A 25597-nucleotide genomic window follows, 5' to 3' on the forward strand; every position below is an offset into this window, starting at 1 on the left:
CAGGTCTGAGTGGAATGTGAGGTACAGGAAGTAGGTATATTTGGGGAGGTAGGTTGGGGGGGTTAACAGACAAGACAAACAAGGCGCATACAGGGGCAGAGTATGACACATGTGGGGGGTAAACACAATTGACGGGGACGGATGTTTGGATATCGCGAGCCCATGAGCCCACAGATGGCAACAGTGGAACTGAGATCCCCACCCATGGGCAGTTACCACTGCGCCTTCACAGCCCAGGCCGGGGCTGTGCTGGGGGCTGGATAGGATGGGCAGGCACACCCGTGAGTTGCGCCACTCTCGCCTTGAGCTGGCGTAGGGGATCAGTCACAGAACGCCTGATCTCACTACGCACCACAGACCAGACCCTATGGAGGGTGAGTGGAGGCTCTCCTCTGGCCACGCTTGCAGAGGGGGGACGAGCCCCATCCCCTGCAGCACTTCCATCCGAAGGTGGCACAGGGCCACCAGAGGAGGAGGTCCCGGCCTGGGCACTGATGCCAGGTGCACTCACCAGCTGAGGTGGGAGAGGTGGGTCCGCTGGAACCTGCCTTCCCTGTTGTCCTATGTTTAGCAGTATTTTATGGCATTTTGGGTTAGTAACAAACAACACCATTCAAAATTAGTTGTAACAGCATGCATCCGTTTTCCCATTAACCAAACACCCATGAATTCCGAACATTGAGCAGCACATGCAAATTTAGAACAACAGTGCACATTCCAACAGCATGCAGGGTTGATTGGTGGCAACAGGCCATCAGGTTTGGATATGTGAACAGGGCACATGCATCTACGTACATGCAGATATGTATGAACCAACAGGACAAATGTCCATGGGAATTAATTGTGAATACACATACCCAGTTTGGTGTGGAATGGCATAATTTGTGAAAATAGGGTAGGGTGGAGAACTATTACATTAACAACTTACACTACCTATACATATACTGTACATTCCTAGTAGATGCAGATATGTATCCCCTACATGTATTTGCACATTTTCCTGTATGTAACCTTAGGAATGTTGGTGATGGGGATGTTACTGCTACATTAATATACATTCCATTTTTATTCATATATGTTCATATCTGGCTGTGTTCAGGTACAGCATCATGCTACATTTGATTTATATGGGTCTAGACAACTGTGGATGTTCAGCATTTCATACAATCATACTATCTCCATAATGCAAGGGTACAGCAACATAATATTATGTAGTGACTGCAGTATACCTTTATTCCAGACTTATTACAGCTTTCTTGGTAGCTTCAAACTGTCTTTCTCACACTCTCTCACTTATTTTATATTTACATTTCAGAATGGTACTTAATTCTAGGCTTTATTAACATTTATTACTGGGTTACAATATTCCTTTCCAGCTGACTCACTTATTTCATATGACAGAATTTACAAGGATGTATTCGACACTTGTCTATCCTTTGTTGATTGATTACCACTCATTTTCAGGCTGAAGCAGTTATCTGATATTACAATACAGGTGGAAACTCTATTTGAGACTTGTTTAATCTTTATTACTGGATTGCAATACACTCTTTTCCAGGCTGCATCACTTATCTAATCTTACAATACTAGCAGAATCTTTATTCTAGGCTTATTTCACCTTTATTACTGGGTTACAACAATGAACTCTTTTACAATCTGTCTCACTTATATTCTATAACAATACCAGCTAAATAATTACTAACGTGCCTGGTGGCGCAACCTCAGCAGCCTATCAGCATAGGCTTGCCGATTCGCGGAACGGACACCTGCAGCTGTAATATAAATGAAGGAATATTGGAACATACCTATCCATACTATAGGCTAGGATAGCATTTCTTACATACGTAATTACATGGATACTTAGTAGTGGGGCATTGGGCATTTGGCAGGCTTCATGGATCCAACGGTTCAGTTGGTCCTCCTTACGTCGCTTCAGGTCTGCATGGTGGTGATGGACCTGTTCACCTGTCCTTGGAATGCCTGTGGCACTGGTGAGATCATGTGCCAACCGGTTCCACGCCTCTGCCTTATACACACCCCATTGAACCTGGCCCTGCATGTGTTGTGCTTCATGATCATGGACTAGGAGCCAAACCATATATTTTGACTCCTCAACACCCCACCTTTGTGCTCTAAAGCGATTTCCCTCTCCTGCACCTTCCATCCTGACTGCAAATGGGTACCACAATCAGTTATGGTGTGTATTCCCACCTATGGGGCTTATATATATGCCGGTTTTCCCGCACTTATCTCTGATTGGCCATTTTGGATATTTATCAGCTTAAAGCAAACCTGCTTTGTCATGGTTCTATTTTCATTCATTCCTATATATATGCTAATACTGTATTTCTCAGTACAACTGTCATGGCTTAGTGGTTCAGTACATTGACTATGGTGCACAGTATCCCGGGTTCAACCCTTGGCAGTGCTTTTTTTTTTTACTACAGTCTAGACAGGCTAGGAGGTGTGTCTGTGTAAAGGCGGCTTTGATATAGCTTGCCCAATGTTGCCCGCCAGTTAGCTGGTTGGCACGCTGCGCAGCTCCGCACAAACGGCTTACGCTGGGTAATGCGTTATTTAGCTATGAGCACTCATATTATGCTGGGTGAAGACTGCTGAGCTACGGGCACTCATATTAAGCTTGTTAAAGTGCAGCTCACCTCCAGGCACTCAAATACAGCTTGTTAAAGCGCTGCTCACCTACAGGCACTTATATGCAGCTTGCTAAAGCGTTGTTCATCTATGGGCAATTATAATCCTTTTTTATAAATTATTCTGTCGGATTTCTTCACAAATACATGGCCCATTTCATTACATTTTACTTAAATTATAGTTATATATATATATATATATATATATATATATATATATATATATATATATGTGTGTGTGTGTGTGTGTGTGTGTCAGGGCATTGTTTCATACTTATTTAAATAAAAATGGTGAATGATGTTGTGGGGGCTCGAACCGTGACTACCTCCTCTTTGGCCAATGTCTCTACCACTATACTATTGCTACTTGGCTTAATTTGCATATATAGATCTTATATGCTTTTCAATGTCTGCTAACTGTGGCTGAGCGAAGGTCATACCCGTGCATACGAGCGCAAATGCGGGCAAACATTTTTGAAATTATAAAAAAAAAAATGAAACTGCTATTTTTACGTTTTACACATTTTTCAGTAGGGTTTTGTCTCTGGGGATGTGTGGTGTTGGGTTCCTTGACATTTCTAAGGACTCGCTCGTGGGTGTTTACTTTCAGGCCTCTGACTCTTCTGGGGGCATGTCCTTTTGCAGTACTCGGCATTCGGACATGCCCCCTACTTTCCTACACGGACCGTGTTAGCCTAGGGTATGATTCAGCATGCCCTCATGAATATGCATGGCATGCTGACGTCATACCATTCAACTGCAGCCTCCGAGTAAGACATATTAAGTCTTACACAGAGGTTTTGGGAATCCGGCCCAAGATTTTAACAAATGAAGAAAGATTACAACTAGGGAAACAACAAGGAAGAAACAAAATCTGGATTTTGGGAAATATATGTTCTGGAATAGCTGTATTCTGTAGAAATACAGCAGAGCAATTAAATGTAACTTTAGCAAAAATGGGAAGATTAACCACTGCAGATTAAAAATGGAAAGAACAAGTATATAGAATTATATGCTTATACTGACTGTAAAGAAGGGGAAAGCTTACTTCATCAGATTTTAGACTGTGTAGTGATAATCATAAATATGGATTATGGAATATGAACAGAAGACTTTAACTGTGATTTAAGAGGCAAACGTGAAAAGAAAGAAAATGATATAGGAAAATGTTAGAAGTTATAAGATGTGGTAAGTTAAAACTTTGGGATAAAAATTCATGGAGTTACAAAAAGGGTATGTACAGAACTGGAATAGATTATTTTATACTATCAAAATGTTTAGTTATAGGAGAAGGGGAGATAGTTGAAAAAGGATTTTCTGATCATCTTGCAATATGGTTGCAGATAAAAGAAACCAAGGAATATATAAAAATAGGCAAAGGAATAAAAAGGATAAATAAGAAAGCATGGAACAAAGAAGGAGGGAGATTAGTAAAACAGTTATGGAAAGATCATATTACTATAAGAACATTTAATAAAAACTGGTCTGAATGGTGGATGATATTTAAGGAAACATATAAAAATGTTTTTTTACAGTGGCAATATGATGTTATAAAATAGAGAAAGTAAAATATAAAAGAACATATAATGGTGCATTGGAAGATTTAGAAGATAATGATAGAAAGTACTTTGATAAAGAAAAAAATATATATTAAAGACATAAAGAAAAAATACAAGAAATCGTATGTAAGTGAAGAATTTTTTTTCAAGGAAAAAGCAAAGAAGTATTTAGTTATTTAAGCAGATTAGTAAAGGCAGATGTTAGTGTAATGAGAGAAATAAAAAATGTAAAAGGAGAAAAAGAATGAACTCAGGAAAATATTATGCATAGTGCAGTGCAATATGTGCAAGGAATGTTTAAAGGGAAAAAGAAGGTAGTGAAAAAACATGGAAAGTAAAAAAGTTAACAGAAAAGAAGAATAAACAATTGGAAAAGAAGGCTTTTTAAAATGAGCTAGATAAACTATTAGGACAAGTAAATATAAATGTGTCTGCATCCCCTGATGTAATAGGGTATGAAATGTATAAAACTGTAAGGAACTGGCAACAAAATATTTTTTAAAGATTTTGGATGAATGGTTAAATGAAGGTTTTATGTATAAAGAATTATGTACTTAAATTCATATGGAAGAAGAAAAATAGAAGACAATTAAAAAAATGGACCCTGATAGGTTAAACACATATACAGTAACTGCAACAAAACAAGTGCACTTACCCCACCACTTGAAGACACTGACCTGCCCCTTTTGGCAGACTGTTCTATTTGTCACAATTTCTTCCTCCACTAGAAAACAGAAATAACATATTAATGAGCATAACCCACCTACAATAGTATGTTATATATGGTTTTAAGTTTTTAGGCTTAAGGTACAATGCAAGAGGATTCTTGCTGTGATATGGAGGCTGTTTCACCCTAACCTAGTCTTCCCATTGGCAGAGAAGGTATAGGTGGCACCTACACAGATCACTATATTTATGTCTACACTGATTTTCAGAGTTGGTGATACCTGTGGCTTTACTCACCGTCCTGATAAGTGCATGCCAGACATCTACCTTTTACAAAGAAGTTTCATAGTTTCCAGCAGGCACTCTATATGCTTTATGTGCAGCAGGTGTAAAAAGATTTTGCACTCCCTGTTGCACTGTTATGAAGCCCTGCTTGAGTCAGTGTCAGATCCTGCTGTCGTGAGATTCCCCACCACCATAGCAGCATGACACACAAGGCCAGTAGTACACAGAAAGGGCAACAGTTGTAGGGTCAGACTTTCCAAGTGTACATATGACATCCATGCCACAGCACAGTCATGACAAGAAGCAGAATACTGTGACAATGTCCATACTTGAGCCAAACTTGAGCCTGTAGGGTGGAATACAGCTGATGATGTATTGTATTACATTCATAGCCGGCCTTAGGCAAAGGCCAACAAGGTGGCCACCTAGGATGCCGCTCTGGCAGGGGCACTTTTCCAGCATTTATTTGGTGTAGGTAAACCAGGATGCGGGCACTAGGTGGTGTGGGGGGCATCATGGAGCCCTTTTGCCTAGGGCACCAGTTGACCTAAGGCCAATCCTGATTACATTGGCATTATTCAGAGACCTCATCAGCATAGGTTCATAGGTTCATAGGTTGATACTAGGCTATCTGCCCTAGGGCATTTATAAGCCTAGCCAGAGTGTGTTTGGCTTTCACCATCCTTTTAGATTACTTGACTGTGCCTCTGTATAGTAGGTCACAGAAGATAGCCCTTTTGAGGTTAGTTTACTGTGCCTCTGTCTAGTAGGGACACAGAAGAGATCCCAGGGGTAAACCTACGATCTCCCATCCACTCGTCAATATTTCTCTTGAAGAGGGTCATTGAGGGACTCTGCCTAACATGGATTGGGATTTTGTTCCAGAGTAAGGGGAGCCTCTGGGATATGAATCTGTCCCTCCAGCATGTCCTATTTATTTCTGTGCTGAGGTTTAAGTCCCTGGAGTGTGTAGCTCTAAGGGATTTGGATTTCCTGAGGTGGAGCATGTCCATTAATTCTGGGTTGGACATGGCTTTATACGTCAGGCACAGATCGCCTCTGAGTAGGCGGTAAGCAACTGAGTAGAGCTGGAGTTTCTTTAGCCTAACTGCATCTGTTTGAGTCCCTTGATCCGCTTGGTGAGGTACTTTTGGGGTCTTTCCAGTTGCTGCAGGTGTCAGGTAAGGTACATCCCAAATGGGGCATTGTATTCAATTATGGGCCTGATGAGTGATGAGTACAGGGGCACAATGACCTCTCTTGATCTAGAAGTGAACCCTTTCATGATAAGGTGGGCTATATAGAAGGTCTTTCTAACCACTTTGGCAACGTGATTGTCAAAGGAGAGATTGCTATCTACTTGGGGTCCCCAAATCCCTAATTACTTCTTCCGTACTTAATGGATTAACACCTATGTGGTAATTTGTGTGCACTTTGTTCTTCCCAAAGGGGCTGACTATGCACTTTTTGGCATTTAGCTTTAGGCCATGGCTCTGGCACCAGTTATCCGTCTCTGTAAGACTCTTTTGGAGGATGCTTGTGTCAGTCGGTGAGTCGATTTGCAGTCATCTGCGAACTTGTTCAGCCATAGTCCTCCCATGTTAGTCTGTACCTCAGAGAAATATATACCGAACAAGAGAGGTCCCAGGACTGTGCCTTGTGGGACGCCACTTGTAACTGGTTTAGAGTCTGACATGGCACCTGCAATTCTGACCATGTGGGTTCTATCCCTGGGCCAGTTTGAAACCCATCTTGTGACACAGGGATTGATATTTAAGCTGGTGAGCTTATTTATGATGCCTGAGTGGGGTATTGTGTCGAAGGCTTTTGCGAGGTCCAGGTAGGCTGTGCGGACTATCTTCCCTTCATTTATGGCCTTGGTGACTGTTTCAAAGAAGTCAACCAGGTTCAAGAGGCAAGATCTGCCCTTAACAAAGCCGAATTGGGTAGGATCCAGTGTTTGGAGGTTCCCAATGTCTTTGTTTATGAGTTTCATGATGATACACTCCATAGCTTTGCAGACCAGGCTAGTCAGGCTTATAGGGCGATAGTTTCCGGGGTCCGTTGTGGCACCACCTTTGTGGAGTGGGACCACTGTTGCTGTACACCATTCCTTGGGTACATATCCTGTAGTAAGGCTAAGCTTGAACAGTGACTTTATGTGAGGGTTCAGTTCTTCTTGGAGGCACTTTAACTTTCCCACCCAAAAATAAATCAAGGTTACCATTTTGCAGGAGACTGCATTACAGCTGACAACAGAGAATACCGAAGAAACGAGATATTTGAGTACACTGGCATATAGGGAAAGTGACAGCAAACAGGGTTACTTGTAATGCACAGCACCACTGCAGTCACTGCTTAAGGGAGTATGATTGCTATACACATATTACCACACATTGGTGGATTGTGTATGTTAACATTATACTGGCCATGACATGGGGTCTGACAGGACGTGGAAGGAGCTGAAATGAACAGGGTATAAAGGACAGGCAGGATAGGTTGCTGTCCTTTGGGGGGTTGGCATCCAGCCAGGGTCATGGTGCAGCCAGGGCCAATTACAGTTCTCCTGTGGGGGAGAAGGTAACAGGCAGACTAACTCATAGTCCTGCTGTGTAATTGCCTTCACAATGCTGAATAGGCACATAGACAGCAGAGCAGGCTAATGGGGATGTTCAGTCCTGCCATACACCAGGCAAATACTGTGCTATAAGGAAAGTTGCAAGGGACAATATGCATGTGTCACATGATACAACTGTCACACTAAGGCACATTGTCAGAACAATTACCTCATAACAGTGCACAGGGCTGTGCCAACACTACCTTCATATGGAAGTGAGATGTTGATGCTGGCTGACATACATGGCTCTATATAACCATACTGTCATGGCAGAAAAAGAGCAATTAGTGCCAGGAAAAGTTTATTCCACTGGAGACTGAGGTGCTGCTGCAGGTCCTATGCATACATGGCAGGAGAATCCTGGACAAAGGTAAACTGACATGGACTTCCAACTAGGTGTCACAGTAACTGATATGCAACATCAATGAAGTGGGTCATAATAATAAAACATTGGTACAGATGCATCACAGAGTCACTGGCAAGATCCTCTGTTTCAAAGCCATGGCCCAGAAAATACCTAGAGACAAGTTAAACACCACTGACAAACCAGCAGCTCATAGACACTGAATCGTATTTAGATATGTTACCAATACATGTAATGCCATATGAATTGCAGGAGGAGTCATTACTGAGCACATTGTGGGTGATGCAAAGAGTACTTCTGGCTTACATCAAAGATTGAAACAATACTAATTTCATGAACTTTAATCATAGTTTGATTTAAGAATGGGATCCATTCCTGTCATGGTATTAGAAACCCAAAAGATTTGGATTTGAGTAGTGACACATTTAGTTCCATTACCTAGCACATCTGAATGGTTTACTTATACATGTCCATCTGCATTTATGTCACCTGGGAACTTCAGGGCTGCAACACAGACCACCTACACCATATAGTATGACTGTTAAAGTGTCTGCTAGGGAGTGTACCAGGTGAGTAGTGGCACACATCAGTCTAATGTAATGATGTTCAGCATATCTGCACTGTTTACTCTGACATATCATTCTGCATTTCTGTCATCCAGGGAATCTGGCCTACAACTTAGACAACTTGTACCACAAGGTATGTATGTACCAGTATGCTATATATCTTCTTCTTATGCAGAGGTCTGCTTGCTGCATGCTGGTGGAAGTTGCACATGTACTTGATTTCATACTCATATTTTATCTGTATACACTCACAGATTCCACTGACAGATGATATGTTACTACAAGTCAACGCATGATTCATGTTAGCTTGTCTCTAGTGTCTGATCATGATACCATCATTCTCCAGGCACAGTACAAAGACATCATGGAAATGGCAGCAACACTAACAATGAGGAAACACTGCCTTCTCCTACAGATGAGCAGACTGCAGAGGTCCAGGATGAGCCCCCAGCATCACCTCTATTTAGTATAGGATGATCTGTCTATGACAGCCTCACACCTGATACACCATTGGTATCATTACAGGAAGTATCAGAGGGCCACATCATCTGTTAGGTGCCCCCCACATATACCACACACAAACACAATCTCACACACATTATTGTGGAGAATCATGTTCATACCCATCAGTGCCATGAGACCAGAATGTTCCATGACTTGAGTGCTACCATTAATATTAATCAGTAGATGTACAGGGCTGTAATTTTGGCATAGGTGACTGCTAATCACACCATGTCAGAATTGTTCAATGTGTTACATAACTGGGTGAAAACCTTTAACCACTGTAAGGAACTTGACTAATGGCAGCCCACTTGGCATCAATTAGTGTGTCTGTGCAGCTGTTAGGAGCTGACCATCATAATTATGGTAGGGATTGACTGCACACTGCAGGTGTGTACAGTTACTTAACATAGATATTAGACACACATTTAGTGAGATAGCCAGATTGTCCATGGCTGCCTCCACCCCTGGCTCATGGGCATTCATCTGAACATGGGAAATGCTTATCTGGCTCCAATATGGCCTATTCCCCTAGCAATGAATGCTCAACAGACATAGAAAATTCTTATCCATCTCCACTGTGGCCTCCACCCCTGGCCTTGGATGCTCACATGAATTGACCAATGGTCATCCAGCTTCAGTGAGAGTACATTCCACCAGGCATCCCACACAAGGTCCCACAGTTCAACAACAAGCCATTCCTGTGCAGGTGTTCCATGACTAACATGTAGTCATGTCTGATCATGGCATGCTGAGTACTATTCATCTGCCAGAATCACACAGCAGGGACCATGGAGACTGTTTTCCTATCCAACCAAAGTGCTACTCCATTTTGTGGAACACATTCTTCCAAAACTGATACTTTAGGAGCACATGGTACACAAAGCCAGCCTTCCACCCTAGAAGGCTCCACCCCATTAGGTGAGGACATCATCCCTGACACCCCCACATCCTCCTAGCCATGTTTGTGTATGTGCTTACTATAGGCACTATCCATGACCATTCTTTTAATGCTAGTATTGCTATCCCATGCTATTGTGGCCCAAATGTGTGAAAATGATAATATCTCTGCCCCTTCCACCCCTTTGTCTAATGTAGCTATAGTTATATTTGACACACAGTGTGACCAGTGAATGCATTGAAATGCATAGCCCAGGCATGCCAGTCCATGCATCATTTTTGTTCTGTGCTTAACTTGTCTTGCCATAGCCCATAGTAGTGGACCAGATACCTCCTTTTTGCCAGTACCAGGAAACTACTGTGCACAGGTCTACCTCACATAAGGGTTTGCTGCAATACAATCCTCCAATGACTCCACATCCAGCTCCTCTTCCACTGCTGGCACAGGCATGTCAGCAGTGTCAGAGTCATCAAATCCTATGTTTTAATAGTAACATGTTGAGTAGTATGGCACATGTCACAAATACCTTGCTGCAGGTACTGCAGTGCATTACCAGCTGTATCCAGGCAGTGCGGGTGGGACTTCAGCACTCCAAACACATGTTCAAAGATGTTCCATGTCTGCACTAGAGCAGTGTTGTACACTGTCTCCACCACCATCTGGGGGCTGCAGATAGGCATCATCAACCATGGCTCTAAGGTATATGCATCACCATTTGCAACACACAACAGTAAATACCATTATCTGTAGTCTCCTACCTATGTTTGTGGGAGTGAACATTTATGACCTCTGTCACTGACACAGCACATACCTACTCACTAGAACAACCTGTAAAAAATCCCACCACATAAAATACTGATATAGATTGCATGTGCACCAGATCTGGGAATCATTGGAACTGCCTGGATAGTAACTAGACATATTGTATGCAACAGCCTATGCACTGCACATCAGCTGGAAATTGATGAGTGGAAGCCCTAGTTAGCAATGTGGGTGCAGTCTGTAGCCCATGGATGTCAGGGAAATGGACTATGTTGGAGAATGACTGCATAGTGGTGGCTGTCTTATCTGCTGTCCATAGAAACCGAATATGCTACTTGACATGTACCAGCATCATGTATATCAAATGGTATAAGATTCGAGAGGCCAAGGTCTAAGAAATTTCTAGCAGTTCCTCAAACAGATTCTGAAAGGTCCCCATAGCAAGGATGGCTAATGCTACAGAAAGCTTCATGTTCATTGTGACAGGCAGTCCTTGGATCCCCCTTGATTCCATGTGAGGATGGAATATTTCTGCAAACTCCTGCATAATGTCTCTGTCCATATAGTAGCTGTCAAATATATTCTGGTCATGGTGGTGATAATATGCCAGCAAATGATGGACTTTTCTGTAATGCTGAGGGAGGTGGTGCTCAAGTACAATGACTTTGGCTTCTAAATCAGCCACTAACACATGCTGATCAAGTAGTTCTGGCTATTCATGACTATTTTGTTGAAATGAAAGAATCTTTCAAAACCTTAGAGCAGCTCAGATTCCTGTTTCTTGTCCGTTTTAGCAGCATCAAGTAAGCTCCATTGCCTTAAATCTGTAGTAAGCATAGCTAGTATTGATCAGGACCATTTAAATTTCAGTCTTCCTCACTGTGAGATGCGAGTTCTTCCAGACTAAATTCAGACTATTTTTGTCATGCTAATCTAAGAAGTGCATAGTGAAGTACCGAGGCATGTCCTTCATTATCAGCTTCTGTTGTTGATTATCTGATATCTTTCAGTCATGGGAGGATGGGGGAGTTTCATAGGCCAAACAGTAAACAATGTGACATAAAATTGCATTTAGTCATGACTCTCTTCTCCTTCCCCTAATCATAGCAAAAGTGTGTTACTTCTTCTGCAATGGCTCTTAGGTTTATCACTTTGGAATGCATGGACTTCAGCTTCCATTGCACATTATTCATTGTTTTTGCAGTGTCCCATAGTTATCATGTTCTAAAACTGAATTTCATTGGAGTTATCATCTACTGTAAGTTCTTCATAATTTTCTGCTGCTCTTATTGACATCACTGTTCATACCTGTCAAATGTCCAGACTTTTGCAGAATGTCCAGATTTTTGTCTGACACGTTTTCACTGTTCCTCTTATTATTTGCATTTTTCTAGCTAATCATTGAATATGCCAGTCATTAAATAATGACAGACATTTGAGTTTCAGACCTCATATCCTTCAGAAAGTATATGCTAGTGCAAAACCTTTTATTCTATCAACTTTCTAAGTGTATAAGAGCAATATTTAAAATATGTCCCTATTTTTTGGCCTTCATACCCCTATTATTTGTGCCTTTGTCCAGTGTCCCTGGGCTAAGAGGCTGAGAAGTATGATGTTGTTACTATTACCATACTGTAGGCTAGGTCTGCTAACGTCTGAACAGCCATGTGGAGATCTATGACCTTTCCCATTCAGCCATGCCTATGGAAACTAGGGATCTTTTTCTGTGTATCATTCAGAATTATCATTTCAGAATGCTTGTGTCTCTGAGCAGCATCTAACATAATAAATGTATGAGCAATGTCAGATTAAGCTATGCTTCTTTACTTATCAACACAAAATAATTACATAATTTAAAACATTTCTAGCTACAGCAGTATTTTTATATCATCAGCTGTTACTGCACTTTCCTTTTTCACTGTGGTCATACTAAAGAAATTTGAGACACAGTAATCTGCTGTAATTCATTTAACACACACACACACACACACACACACACACACACACACACACACACACTCGCAGCCTTAATATACCAGTTAAAAAATAATTGTGATCAAGCCACAGTAGCAGTCAATTGTTTCTGACTACAGACTACCACCAAATATAGCCACATTTAGAGGAGGTACAGTGAAAACAGTTCTTTCCATAATGGTATATTTTCCTTCATCTTGCATACATTCTGCCCCAGTATTTCAAATTAATGATCTTTTAACTGGGATGAAGTGACAGCAGCAGTCAGTTGCAGTGGTCATTTGTGACAGTTACTTTCCTCTACAGGCTCCCATTCCTGCCCATAGTTTAACCACTTTCTGAAAGGATACTACTCTGAAGTCTGACTTTGATCAAGTGAGGGAAATTCTGCCCACACAGCAATATGTTCATAGGTGGGTCATAGGTGTGTACTAGGCTAATGGGCCTGGAGCCTTTACAAGCCTAGCCCATAGGATTACCATGGCATCATGCCACCCAACCTTAATTCCCAGTGCCTCTGTTTTGTAGAGCCACTGAAGTGATCCCCAGGGTAAATTTTCTATTTCCCATCCACTCATCAAGATTTCTCTTGAAGAGTACCAGTGAGGTTCTCTGTTTGACATGTATGGGAAGTTTATTCCATAACATGGGCAGTCTCTGGGTTATGAACCTGTCCCTCCAGCCCGTTCTGTTGATTGTGGTAATGAGGTTGAGGTCTCTGGAGCATGTGGTGCAGAGGGATTGGGATTTCTTTAGATGTAGCATTTCTAACAGAGCTGGGTTAGACATGGCTTTGTAAGTCAAGCTGAGATTGCCTCTAAGTAGATGATATGAGACAGAGAATAGTTGGAGTTTTTTTAATCTGTCCATATAGGACAAGTGTTTAAGGCCTAGGATAATCTTTGTGAGGTACTTTTGCAGCCTCTCCAGTTATGGCAGGTGTCTAGTGAGGTACGTGCCAAATGGTTGATGATTGGCCTAATGAGGGAAGAGTAGAGTGAGACAATTACCTCTTTCTTCCTGGATGCAAAACCCTTAGTAATGAGATGTGCCACATAGAAGGACTTTCTGACCACAGTGGCAATGTGGTGATCAAAAGAGAGGTTGCTGTCAACCTGTGTTCCCAGATCTCTTATAACACCTTCTGTGTTCAGTAGACCACCATCAATGTGGTAATTCATGGGAACTGGGGATGACGGCACATTTTTTGGCATTGAGCTTAAGGCCATGGTTCTGATACCAGTCTCAGTGAGGCCTTTCTGTAGGATGTCAACATCACTTGGGGAGTTAATAATAGCTCCCAACTTGCAATCGTCTGCGAACTTTTTCAGCCAGAGTCCCTTTGTGTTGGCCTGGACTTCAGAGAAGTAGCTATCAAACAGGACAGTACCCAGGACAGAACCCTGAGGGACTCCATTCATGATTGGTTGGCAGTCTGACTTGGAGTCAGCTACTTTCACACTGTGGGTTCTATCTGTGAGCCAGTTTGCAACCCACCTAGTGATATAGGGGTTGATGCCTAGCTTAGTGAGTTTTTCTATGATTCCTGACTGGGGAATGGTATCAAAGGCATTGGCCAGATCAAGGAAGGCTGTATGAACCACTTTGCCTTCATCCACAGCTGTGGTGACTGACTCAAAGAAGTCGACCAAGTTGAGCAGGCATGATCTACCCTTCACAAAACCAAACTGTGTGGGATCCAGAGTTTGGAGATTCCCTATATCCTTGTTTATTAGGTCCATGATGATGCGTTCCATAGCTTTGCATGTCAGACTCATCAGGCTAATGTGGCGATAATTCCCAGGGTCTGTAGTCACTCCTCCTTTGTGGAGAGGGATGACTGTAGCAGTGCACCATTTGGTAGGGACAAAGCCTGAGGTGAGGCTGTGACTGAACAGGGCACACAAGTGAGGTGCCAGTTCACACTGTAGTTCATGTAGAACATGACCAGGGATATTGTCAGGTCCCATAGAAGCTGTATTCTTGGCCTTGGACAGTGCTGTTTTAACCTGTGCAGCAGTAATACTGGGTGCCTGGCAATCTACTGGTATTGCGATTGGTCCTTTGGGGGGTAAAGTTAGCACTGAATCTGTCATCCAGTATACTGGCAATATGTTGGCTCAGTAAAGGAGGTACCATTGTGCAGTAGCTCAGAGAAAATCTTGGTATTGCCATCCTTATTTTTGTTACACACACACACACACACACACACACACACACACACACACACACACACACACACACACACACATGCATACACATGCTCATGCGCATTCACATTTTGCCCTTGACTTGCCAGACCAGTAGCCACTTAAAAGCAATTATAGTGAATCGATGTTACACATTACCTGCCTTCAAAGCTGAATTGTACTAAAGTGAAACAATCTTACAACAATAATGTATTCCCATTGCTTTACACACATAGATTGTTTCTGAAAATTCTGATTGATGATCATTTAACTGTAACCCAGTGACAACACCCCCCTCCACATTAGTAATGAATTTTTGACTAGTATGTCTCCAGTCTTTGACTGCATTCAAGTGAAAGATATTTGTGTCTAGTAACTTGATCAACCTGTTTTACTTATATGGACAACTTTGTGACTTTTTGTCAGTGATCTGATTGCAGAGCCTAGTTCCAGAACTGACACTGAGTTCCTTGAATACAAATCATTTAGACAAGGATAGGAGCTACTTTTTCAAAATCTTGATTGCTAATGGCAGGTACAATAGCATGTGACAGGCATAATCCACTTAGTATGCTACCATACATAAGACCCTGAAGCATGGCTGTGATGCTGAATGGTTATAATTAGCTACATACTAGCTTATTATAGTGCAAACTGTTAGTCAGTTCAGTGAAATAATCCCTTCTGTATTTAAAAAAAAAATAAGCTGAAGCATCCATGTTTTCCTGATAATTATTTCAGTGTCAGTATAAAATGAGTCATACCAGTACCATATACTGTGGTACTGCCAGCCCATGCCAATGTAAGCCATCACTCACTGTAAAGGGTTAGCATGTTACAAAATAATTAATCCTGTTTTTGAATTCAGTAAGAAAAAGGAAATGAAGTGATGCCAGCACTAAACTTAATCTTTGTTGTTCAAGTAGCTTAATTTTAAAACATTTTGATTGATAAAACAACAAATCACTGCATCTTCCATATTAAAACACTGTGTAATAGCACTGTCTTCAGTGGTTGTGAAAACTATTATGGAATAGTTAATATCTATAACTGTAAAAGTGTTAAATCCTGGGTATGCATATGTATTTATATATCATGGCTCAAATACTTAAAATTTCGAACAGCGTATATGTATATGTGTATGTAGATATGTGTGATTTGAAATACATGTCTATGTATAGCACATGCAGCACAAAACCAGTTCTGCTGTGTACAGAACTGAAAACATAGCTAACTGCAAAACTACTAAGACATACCTGCCATAACTGAAAATTATTCTTGTTTGTGCAACTTTTATTAGCAAATGGTCCTTCCCCATGGCTGCATGATTGTAAATTATGCAATGCAAATGCCAGAGTATACACTGCATTGTGCATTGTGTAGGTACAACGAAACTTTTCAGTCTGATACACTGCAGCATCAAGGGATTCCAGGCTTTCTTTGCCAGTACAAAAGCTACTTTTTGCATTTTTATTTTCTGTAGACAGTATTTCAGCACTTCCATTCACTGGCCACTTGCAGCCAAAAGCAGTTTCCCACAATTCTTTAATAAAATTGTCATTGGGATATCTGGAGGGAGACAGTGTATAAAGGAATTCTTTAAAACCAGGGATGTTGCCACTGTAAAATGTAAAAGCCAGTGTCCCATGTAGTGCTTTCCACAACTCCTTTTTTGAAAAGGCATCAGAGAATGCCCAACTAGAACTTGCAATCCAAACTTTGCCAGTAATATTGTGTTGTAGAATCTCCTCCATCAGAGAAATCACCTGTGCTGTGAATGCATAAATTACTACAACTGTTGCTGATGACTTCTTGATGGTGTGAACAAGAGAGACCGCCCTCGATTTGGGAATTTGAGTTGGAATGACTTCATAATATGCCAGGCATACTCTCACTTTTATTAGTTCTTCCTTGAGTTGTTGACTTCCCTGAATCCCAAAGTCATTATCTGTAGCCACCAGGCCCACCCATGTCCAGCCATAGTGAACAATAAACTGGGCCAGGCCAAATGGCTGATAATAAGCACTTGGAACAGTTCGGAGAAATGATGGGAACTGAAGCTTGTCACTCAGAACTGGAAGCCCAGCTCCATGACTGATCTGAAAAACATTATAAATGGCATTTTTAATTTTACTTAAATTTACATTATTACAAAAGATTAATAGTGTGTGACTTAAAAATACAACAGTAGGACGACATCTATTTGGCAATTCAGATATCTGAAAGATAAGAACATTTCTGCGTTCACTAAAATATTGCAGTCAATTGTGAAATACAGTGTGGGAAGGTATAAAGACTTTAAATAGAATGCATTTGTTTAAAGGACTGAAGAAATTATTTTTCTGCATCAGATAATTCAGATAGTTACAACATTATGTTCATACACACAAGTATAATTAAGTGTACAATCCAGAGCTTATCTAAACAATCCTGTCTTGGTTTGTGATTTACTTTCGAGCTGCCTGGTAAGTGAAGTTTTACTTGAAATTATATTTTATTTCTTACTACTGTTTTTTACTGTTTATAGGAAGAAATGGATAGCTTAGAAACAAGAAGATTTGAATTAATTATAGTTTGTTCTTTTACCTTTAATTTTCACTGTTTGTTGTTAGAAAGGGATAGGTTTTAAACAGGCATACTCTAAGCATCCTAAGGGACCTAGTCAGCTATAAAGTTACACATACTACAAGGAAGATCCAGAGCTTATATAAGCAATCCTGTCTTGGTTTGTGATTTACTGTGGAGTTGCCTGGCAAGAGAAGTCTTATTTGAATTTATATTTTATGTCATACCATTGTTTTTTACTGTTTCTAGGAAGAAAGGGATAGCTTGTAGACAAGAAAATTTACTTTGATCCATAGCTAGATATTTTACTTTTGATTTTAACTGATTGTTGTCAAAAAGGGTAAGGTTTAGACAGGCAAACTCTAGCCATCCTAAGGGACATAGTCAGCTATAGCCACAAAGACTTTGACAGCACAGTCCAGAGTTTATCTAAACAATCCTGTCTTGGTTTGTGATTTCTTGAACTTTATTGCTAAAAAGAGGTGCTACTGTGAGCACAAGACATAAAGAAATTCTAGCTTTTGTCTGACTTTCAGAACTTGTAAGGTCAGAGCAAGAACTTTACTGTACTTTGGTATTTAGTTGTATATTGCTTGTGTGATTTTTCTCATAGACGTCAATTTAAGTTCTCTTTGAATTCTGTGGTAACTGATTTTGATTATTTTTTCTTTCATAATTTTTCATTCATTTGAAGCTGAATATGGATTCCTTAAATGAGTATGCCATTAATGATTTGTTAAGGCACAAATATCTTGAACAGTGTAATATAATAAATGCTATTTATATTTAAAGATAACACCTGATAACACTAGTGATTTGTGCTCCTCATGTCAAAAGCTGAATGATTCATTTACGATTATTAGTAGTAAATCTGAACTTACTGATGATGATTGCACTTGTGCAATTGGCACAGCTTGGAGAACTGTTGTTACATATATTAATGACTGGACAGGTGCGATAAATACTGTTAGACAAAGAGCAAACAGAGCACATTACAAAAGGATGTGTCTATTGTCTGTAAAGATCACTCAACCCCTGTGAAACAAGCTGATGCCCCTAACAACTTTGGAATTCTGGATACAAGTATTCACAACAAATAACAAGGAAGAAAAAGAAACTGATAAATGTCTGTAAAGAGAATGCATACTAAAAGGACACTGCTTTGTTATGTAATACACAGATTGCAGGGAATGATAACATGTTTCTATCAGAAAATCTTCAGTCTATAGAAAAAGGCAGCATGTTTCCAAAAGAGAAGGTCAAGGGGCAGTTAGAAAGGAAGAAATCAAAATTGAACGTGGAAGGATCGAAGAACATTACTGTAAGAAAATAAGAGGAGAAAGACAGACAAACATTAACAATATGGCTCAAGCTGTGGATGTACAAAGCCAGCTGAATGAGAACTGTATGCTTGCAAATGTAATACACAATGAAAACAGTGGGATTAATAAGACTAATGGTGATGAAGAGCACTCCTTTGTAACAATTGATAGAGCTTATATTACTGAATTAGAAGTTGAAGACTCTTCAGATCTGATCAGAAAATATATTCTTATTATTGCATATTCAGTTATTAGAATAGCTGATACTTACAGTTGCAGAAAAGATAATGAACATCGAATAGTGTTATGCTTGCCAGGAGCAAAAATAGAGGATGAGAGACAAACCTTACAATGCCTTAATGTAAGGAAGTATGGATCTGTTTTTATTCATGTCACTACAAATGAATGCAACTATCTTAGATAGTATAGCTTGTGCTGGTGGTAAGACATATTTTTCACATAGGAAGGAGAGTCAGGTCACCATGAATGAAAAGATTTTTTTTGGTAAAAACCTATCTGAAAAATGTCCCATTTAAAAAAAATGGAAATGTGTAGGGCATCTGAGAATAATTCTGGGCATGCATGTGTTCAGCCAGGATGGCGTACATTTGTCATGCTCAGGAGAAGAGAATTTTTGCAGCAGATATTTTGCAATATCTGACAACCACAAGGCAGGATTTTTGCCAGGTTGAAAATTTAACAGTTCACAGATAGCAATACGTGATGCATCGCTGATGGTTGCTAATGCTAGGAGCATTAATAATAATATTTTTTATTGGAAAATTTGTTATGTTCACACAAGATTGATGGTGTTATTGTCTGTGAAACATGAGTAAACAACAATGACTGGAAACCAGTTTTGTCAGGGTGTAAATGTCTTTATTGTAACAGAGATTCTATTAAAAAACCACATGGAAGTTTTATTATACGGATTAGTTACGAGACCTGTGATTATTACATGTTCAGCGATAACACCAATACTATAGATTGTGTAACAGTGACAATAAAGACAACCCTGGAACATATAACAACTGGAATAAACAAGCTGGGCAAACAAATTAATCATAATGTGAGAAAAGATCAAGAAAATTTTGAAGAAAATTCATATAAAGGTATTGAGCATAATAGGAAACCATTTTATAGATATATAAGATATGGAAGGAGTAAAGACATACAAATTAATAAACTTTGTATAGATTCTGAAATTTCTTCCCAGACACAGCAAATTATAGATATATTTACAAAATCTTATGCAAAACAGTTCGGCTCCACAAAGGGGGTGGGTGATAAGTTGTTCTAGTGATATCCAAGTAATTTCCGATACTAGAATCAAAATAGATTATACTGAAAAAGAACTATAGAAAGTGGATCCAACCAATGCATTGGGATGAGACACAATTAGTAATAATAACCTGAGAACACTTCAGCAAGAACTTACAGTACCATTATATCTATTATTTACTAGGTTGTATATATATGGGGGGAGTCCTCAAGATTGGAGACATGCACTTCTTAAACCTGTGTTTAAGGGAAAGGGGAGTAAGGCAAACCCAGAGTCATACAGATCCCTAAGTCTGCTTTCATATTGTTAAAATATATTGGAGAATGTAATATTGGAAAAGTTATTGTCAGAAATGGAAAGGTTGGGACTTGAAACCATATATCAGCATGCATGTGTTGAAAACAGATCTGTTACCACCTTTAGCATGATGTTCTATAAGAATATAATAACAGCTATAAATGAAAGATTGTGTGTGATGTAATTTAAATAGATTTAACTTCAGCATTTGACATGTTCATACACAAAACACTGATAAATAAATTAGATCAACTAGGTATTGATTTACTCTTGATAAGATGGATAACTGCATGACTTACCAACAGGATATGACAGGTATCATACAGCAATTGGACAGGTGAAATTATTGGTTACAGTCAGGGTATCCACAGGGCTTTGTTCTAGGCCCTTTCTTTTTAAAGTTTATCCTTCAAACCTATGTTTTTCATCTGAGGTGCTCTGCAGTCTGTATGGAGATAACCTGAAATTGGGTAAACTGATTACATGTTTCAGATAGGGCATGCCTGCAAAAGAACTTGACTAGACTGACCATTTGGACACAGGAGAATAATATTCTGATAAATACATCAAAAACTAAGCTTATGAGATTTGGGAGATATACATTGAAAGGTGAATATGTAATATAGCACACATTGATTGAAAGTATATATTCACTTAAGGACCTAGATATATGGGTAGATTCAGCTTTGAGTTTTTCTCATCATATCAACCAAATGATTAATGACAGCACTAGAACTATCCCCCAGGTCTTCAAAAGCTTGCACGGAGTGCAGGAGCTGAAACAGGCAATATGTCTGCCATGCGAGCCAGGAACAGACTGACCTGTACTAATCTTGCATGGACTAAGCCCTGGTATGCAAATCACCCCACTTGTAGGTGAAATCCATGCAAATGAGGTGATTTTGCAATCCAGGAAGCTTGCAACAGTCCGTGTAAGACTAGTGCTATCTGCAGAAATGTACTCGGTTAGTGACCGAGTACATTTCTGCAAAATCCAAAACAGAGCTATGACAGCTCTGACTAAAGGCTGCATATCAAGTAGTAAGCATGCCAATAGCCAAGTATAAGGCCATTGGCATTGCAAAAAAAAAAAAAAAAAAAAAACAAAAAAAACTTTTATTTTGTTTTAGCCGATCTCGGCTGTTTAAGCGTAGGGCAGCGGCATGTAAACAGGATCGGAGGAAATATTAAAATAAACCTAAAATAAGCATTCTAACTAAAATCAGTATTCTGCCATGCAAGTCAATGGCAGGCAGAAGACAACCTGGCCAGTGAGTAGTGGCTGCTACGGGGGGGGGGGGGACTCAGTGTGAGACATATAATTATGCATTAGCAGGCACTCCTATGCAAATGTGGGGAAGGATAGTGAATCCCAGTTTTCCCCAGCATGTGAGTCAGGTCCCAACAGTGTAAGAGTAGGAATAACTTGGTGCAAGCCTAGGAGGTAGGTAACATCATGGGTGTGTGTGTCAGGAATACTGTAAGTGGATTGGAGCCCTGTGGCTTGGGTTTCCTCCTAGCTTAGCACAGCTAAGCTAGAGGGTGTGTCTAAACCTGCCTAGCACTCTTTACAAAGCCTAAGTGGGTGTGCGCACCACGCACCAGGTTTTACAGGAAGAAAAAATAAGTTAAATCAGGAAATAGCAGCAGTGTGCACATTTGAGCACTCTGTTTGCGCGGCGCACACACAGGCTTAAACAGGGAGGCAATGGGAAGTGAAAACAGAAGTAGGAAGGTAATCAAGGAGAACTAGCTTAGCTGGCAGATGAAATGTATCAGAATCAGCCAATTACACAGGCAGCAGACCAGCCTAGCCCAGAACGCTACTATAAACTAAGCAAACACCTTCCCTTCTGTTTTTTCCCACACTCTACACCACCAGTGTATAGAAGTGGGGAAATTTTAACAAACAAACCTACAAAATTAGAAGGGCTGCAGCAGGCAACATAGAACAACACATGCAAGAGGCTGAGGGTGGTGAGGATGTGAATGCTGCTGAACAACCCATAGTGAGGAGAAGGAGAAGAGTGTACAGACCCTGGGTAACCTACCAGGGGCTACATGAGCTGGAAATAGTGGAGCACTATAGGGTGGACAGAGACCTCCTACAGCAAATTGTTGAGCTGTGCCAGCCACACCTGACACACCAAACAGACTGAGGGGAACCCATCCCAGTGGATACCATGGTATGTGGAGGCCTAGGTATACTAGCCACAGGTACCTCCCAAAGCACAACTGGGGATATCATTGGGATCTCACAGGCATCAGCATCCAGAGTATTCCACCAGTTCCTTGATGCCATGTCAGCACATGCCAGTGAGCACATATATTTCCTCAACACCCATGAGGTGTTGACCAGCAATATGCGTCTCTTCCACCAAATAGCAGAAAACCCTGGGGTAGTGGGTGCTATGGACTGCACGCACATATGCATCAGAGCAGGGGCATCCTTTCCATCAACTGCCAGGTCGTATGTGATGCCCAGGGCATTATAAAGAATGTGTACGCTGGCTGCCCTGGAAGCTATGACAATTCCCACATATGGCATCTGACACAGCTGTACCAGAGATTTGCCAATGGGGACATCCCCTACGATCACCTAGTGGGAGATGCTGGGTACACACTGGAGCCATGGCTGATGACACCCATCAGAAATACATACACACCTGAACATCGATGCACACGCACAGGCCAGACGTATATGTTTGTGAGCAAATATTGAATATATATATATATATATATATATATATATATATATATATACATACATCTATATATACATACATATATATATATATATATATATATATATATATATATATATATATATATATATATATATATATATTGAATGTGAGCATATGTTTAGGATGCTCAGGTCACAGTTCCTATGCCTGGACACATCCGATGGAGCCTTGCAGTATTCACCAGCTACATCTACCCAAATTGTGTTGGTATGTGGTATGTTACACAATATGATCCTCTGGAAACAACTGCAGCAGGAACAGCATGGGGCAGGGCCACACAGCCCTCCACCAATGCCAAGGCCCACAGAGATACAGAGTGACCGGGAGGAGGAACAACCTGAGCCTGCCCCAGTAGGCAGAAGGAGGCAACACATAGCACATGCACTGACACAGTAGGGACCCAGGGAATGACACCTCTCTCTGACTTGCACATACAGTAAAAGGGATGCCAAACATGACACTACCTGTGCTCAACCATGTGTAGGGTTTGTACTATGTGCATCTGATATAGGCAGCTCTCCAGCACCATCCGCAAGTCTGGCACATCTTCAAGGTAAGTCAATCAACCTACCAACTGCCAAATGGAGTAGAATGTGTTGTTACCAGTAGCTATGGTATGGATGTGAGCATGCAAGGGGAATTGGGTAGCTGAATGTTATGGCAGCAGACAGTAGACACCTATACTGGCACCATGACATCTGTAACCCATAGTGGAGTAATCACAGTAGCCAGTACTACACATGGTAACAAAACCCACTGCAGGAAATGTGCTGAGTGACATATGTGTCCATATGACTCGCACATGTCAGTCAGGATGGTTCACATACCCAGTAATAGTCTCAGCCATCAGGACAGGTGTAGACAAACCCAAACAGAGCCTGTGCCATGTCCCCTGAATGATGGCTATGGTTAACCTCCCCCCAGGCCTACACAGACAGACCACAGCAGGGCAGGCAGTGGGATGTTAGTTCTGATGGGTAGGAAGTCAGACAATAGTATGTAGGGCAACCAAAGCCATGATCTGTAGTACACTGGTATGCCTCTAGTCAGCATGATAGTTAGCAGTACAGACTGAAATGGAGTACCTGACATACCAGTACAATCATAGCAAATGTGTACAAGTGTCACGTGTGCCCCCCACATCCTACACATTAATGTAATAACAGTCCGGTGTGCCCCCCAATCCTGTGTAGAAATGCAGAAATATTCAGGTGTGCCCCCACATCTGACATAGTAATGTAATAACAGTCCGGTGTGCCTCCCCAATTCTGTGTAGAAATCTAGTAATATTCAGGTGTGCCCCCCCCCATCCTACATAGTAATGTAATAACAGTCAAGTGTGCCCCCCCACTCCTGTGTAGAAATGTAGGAACAGTCAGGTGTGCCCCCCCGCTATGCAGAAATGTAGTAACAGTCAAAGCCAAATGATCGATAGATACCCTGCAGAGACAGCATGCTACCTGTCGGTGTACAACACAAAGGTCAGCACGGCAGCACAAACTACCTGGACAAGATTCAATACAGACGGCCATACTTGGCATGCTCACATACATAGAGAAATGAAGGCAATGTCAGTCAACAACATACTGAAAGGTCATACTGGGCATGCTCACACATATGAAGACCATGTCTGCAAACACCAGTGGATCAGACATATCTGGCAGTTGCAGTTGTTAGTGCAGACACTCATCAGTATGCACAACTTATGCCTTGCACACACAGTGGATAGGAATGCAGACATATATGTCAGAAAAACACACTGTAATAAGCCAAAGGTAGACATACATAGATGTGTGGAAGAGGGTGACTGTGACAACGAGCCATCCAGGCCTGTCCCACTCAGCACACAGCCAAAGGGCCCCAAACACATGAGGTGCAGATGTCACTCACTGCAGATACTAACCACCAGTATATGTCAGCATTACAGACTATGTGGTACACGTGCCAGCTGTGCAACATGACTGTACAAGGAAGTAGTCATCTAGCAGCTGTATACATGTACCTGTAAAATATTACCCCGTGTGTGCACGCATGTGGCATGCCAACCCCTAGATGAATGAGTTATGGCCCATGCACACACACTGCCCTCCCCATAGCCCTACTATGACAAGCCTGCTGAGGTCATCCAATATGAAATACACCTTTGGGAGAGTTGCAGCTCAGTAATCTCTGTGGTGTGTCCCATAACTGCGTACTGTTGTTGTGTGATAAATTAGTTAGATAGGAGTTCTAACCACAGACTTGGCAACTGTGTGTGTCTGTGTGCATGTTTGACTGTGTAGAGAGCAATGTTTTTTTAGGGCACTCACACTCCCTACAATTCATATACCTAACTGTGGCAAGGCTGCT

At 41.0% G+C, this 25597-nt stretch overlaps 1 protein-coding gene across 1 annotated transcript in view; it reads right to left on the reverse strand.

The window, feature by feature from the left end:
* The window catches only part of LOC122793260 (vomeronasal type-2 receptor 1-like), a 298634-nt gene that overhangs the window by 225949 nt on the left and 47088 nt on the right, over positions 1 to 25597 (reverse strand). Inside the window, exon 3 of the mRNA XM_044061159.1 lies at positions 16292 to 17134. Within this exon, the coding sequence (XP_043917094.1) occupies positions 16292 to 17134 (843 nt within the window). The remainder of the gene's footprint in view (positions 1 to 16291; positions 17135 to 25597) is intronic.

The sequence above is a fragment of the Protopterus annectens genome, chromosome 1.part0 (genome assembly GCF_019279795.1).
Source record: "Protopterus annectens isolate FY-2018-M chromosome 1.part0, PAN1.0, whole genome shotgun sequence".
NCBI classification, from domain to species: domain Eukaryota; kingdom Metazoa; phylum Chordata; order Ceratodontiformes; family Protopteridae; genus Protopterus; species Protopterus annectens.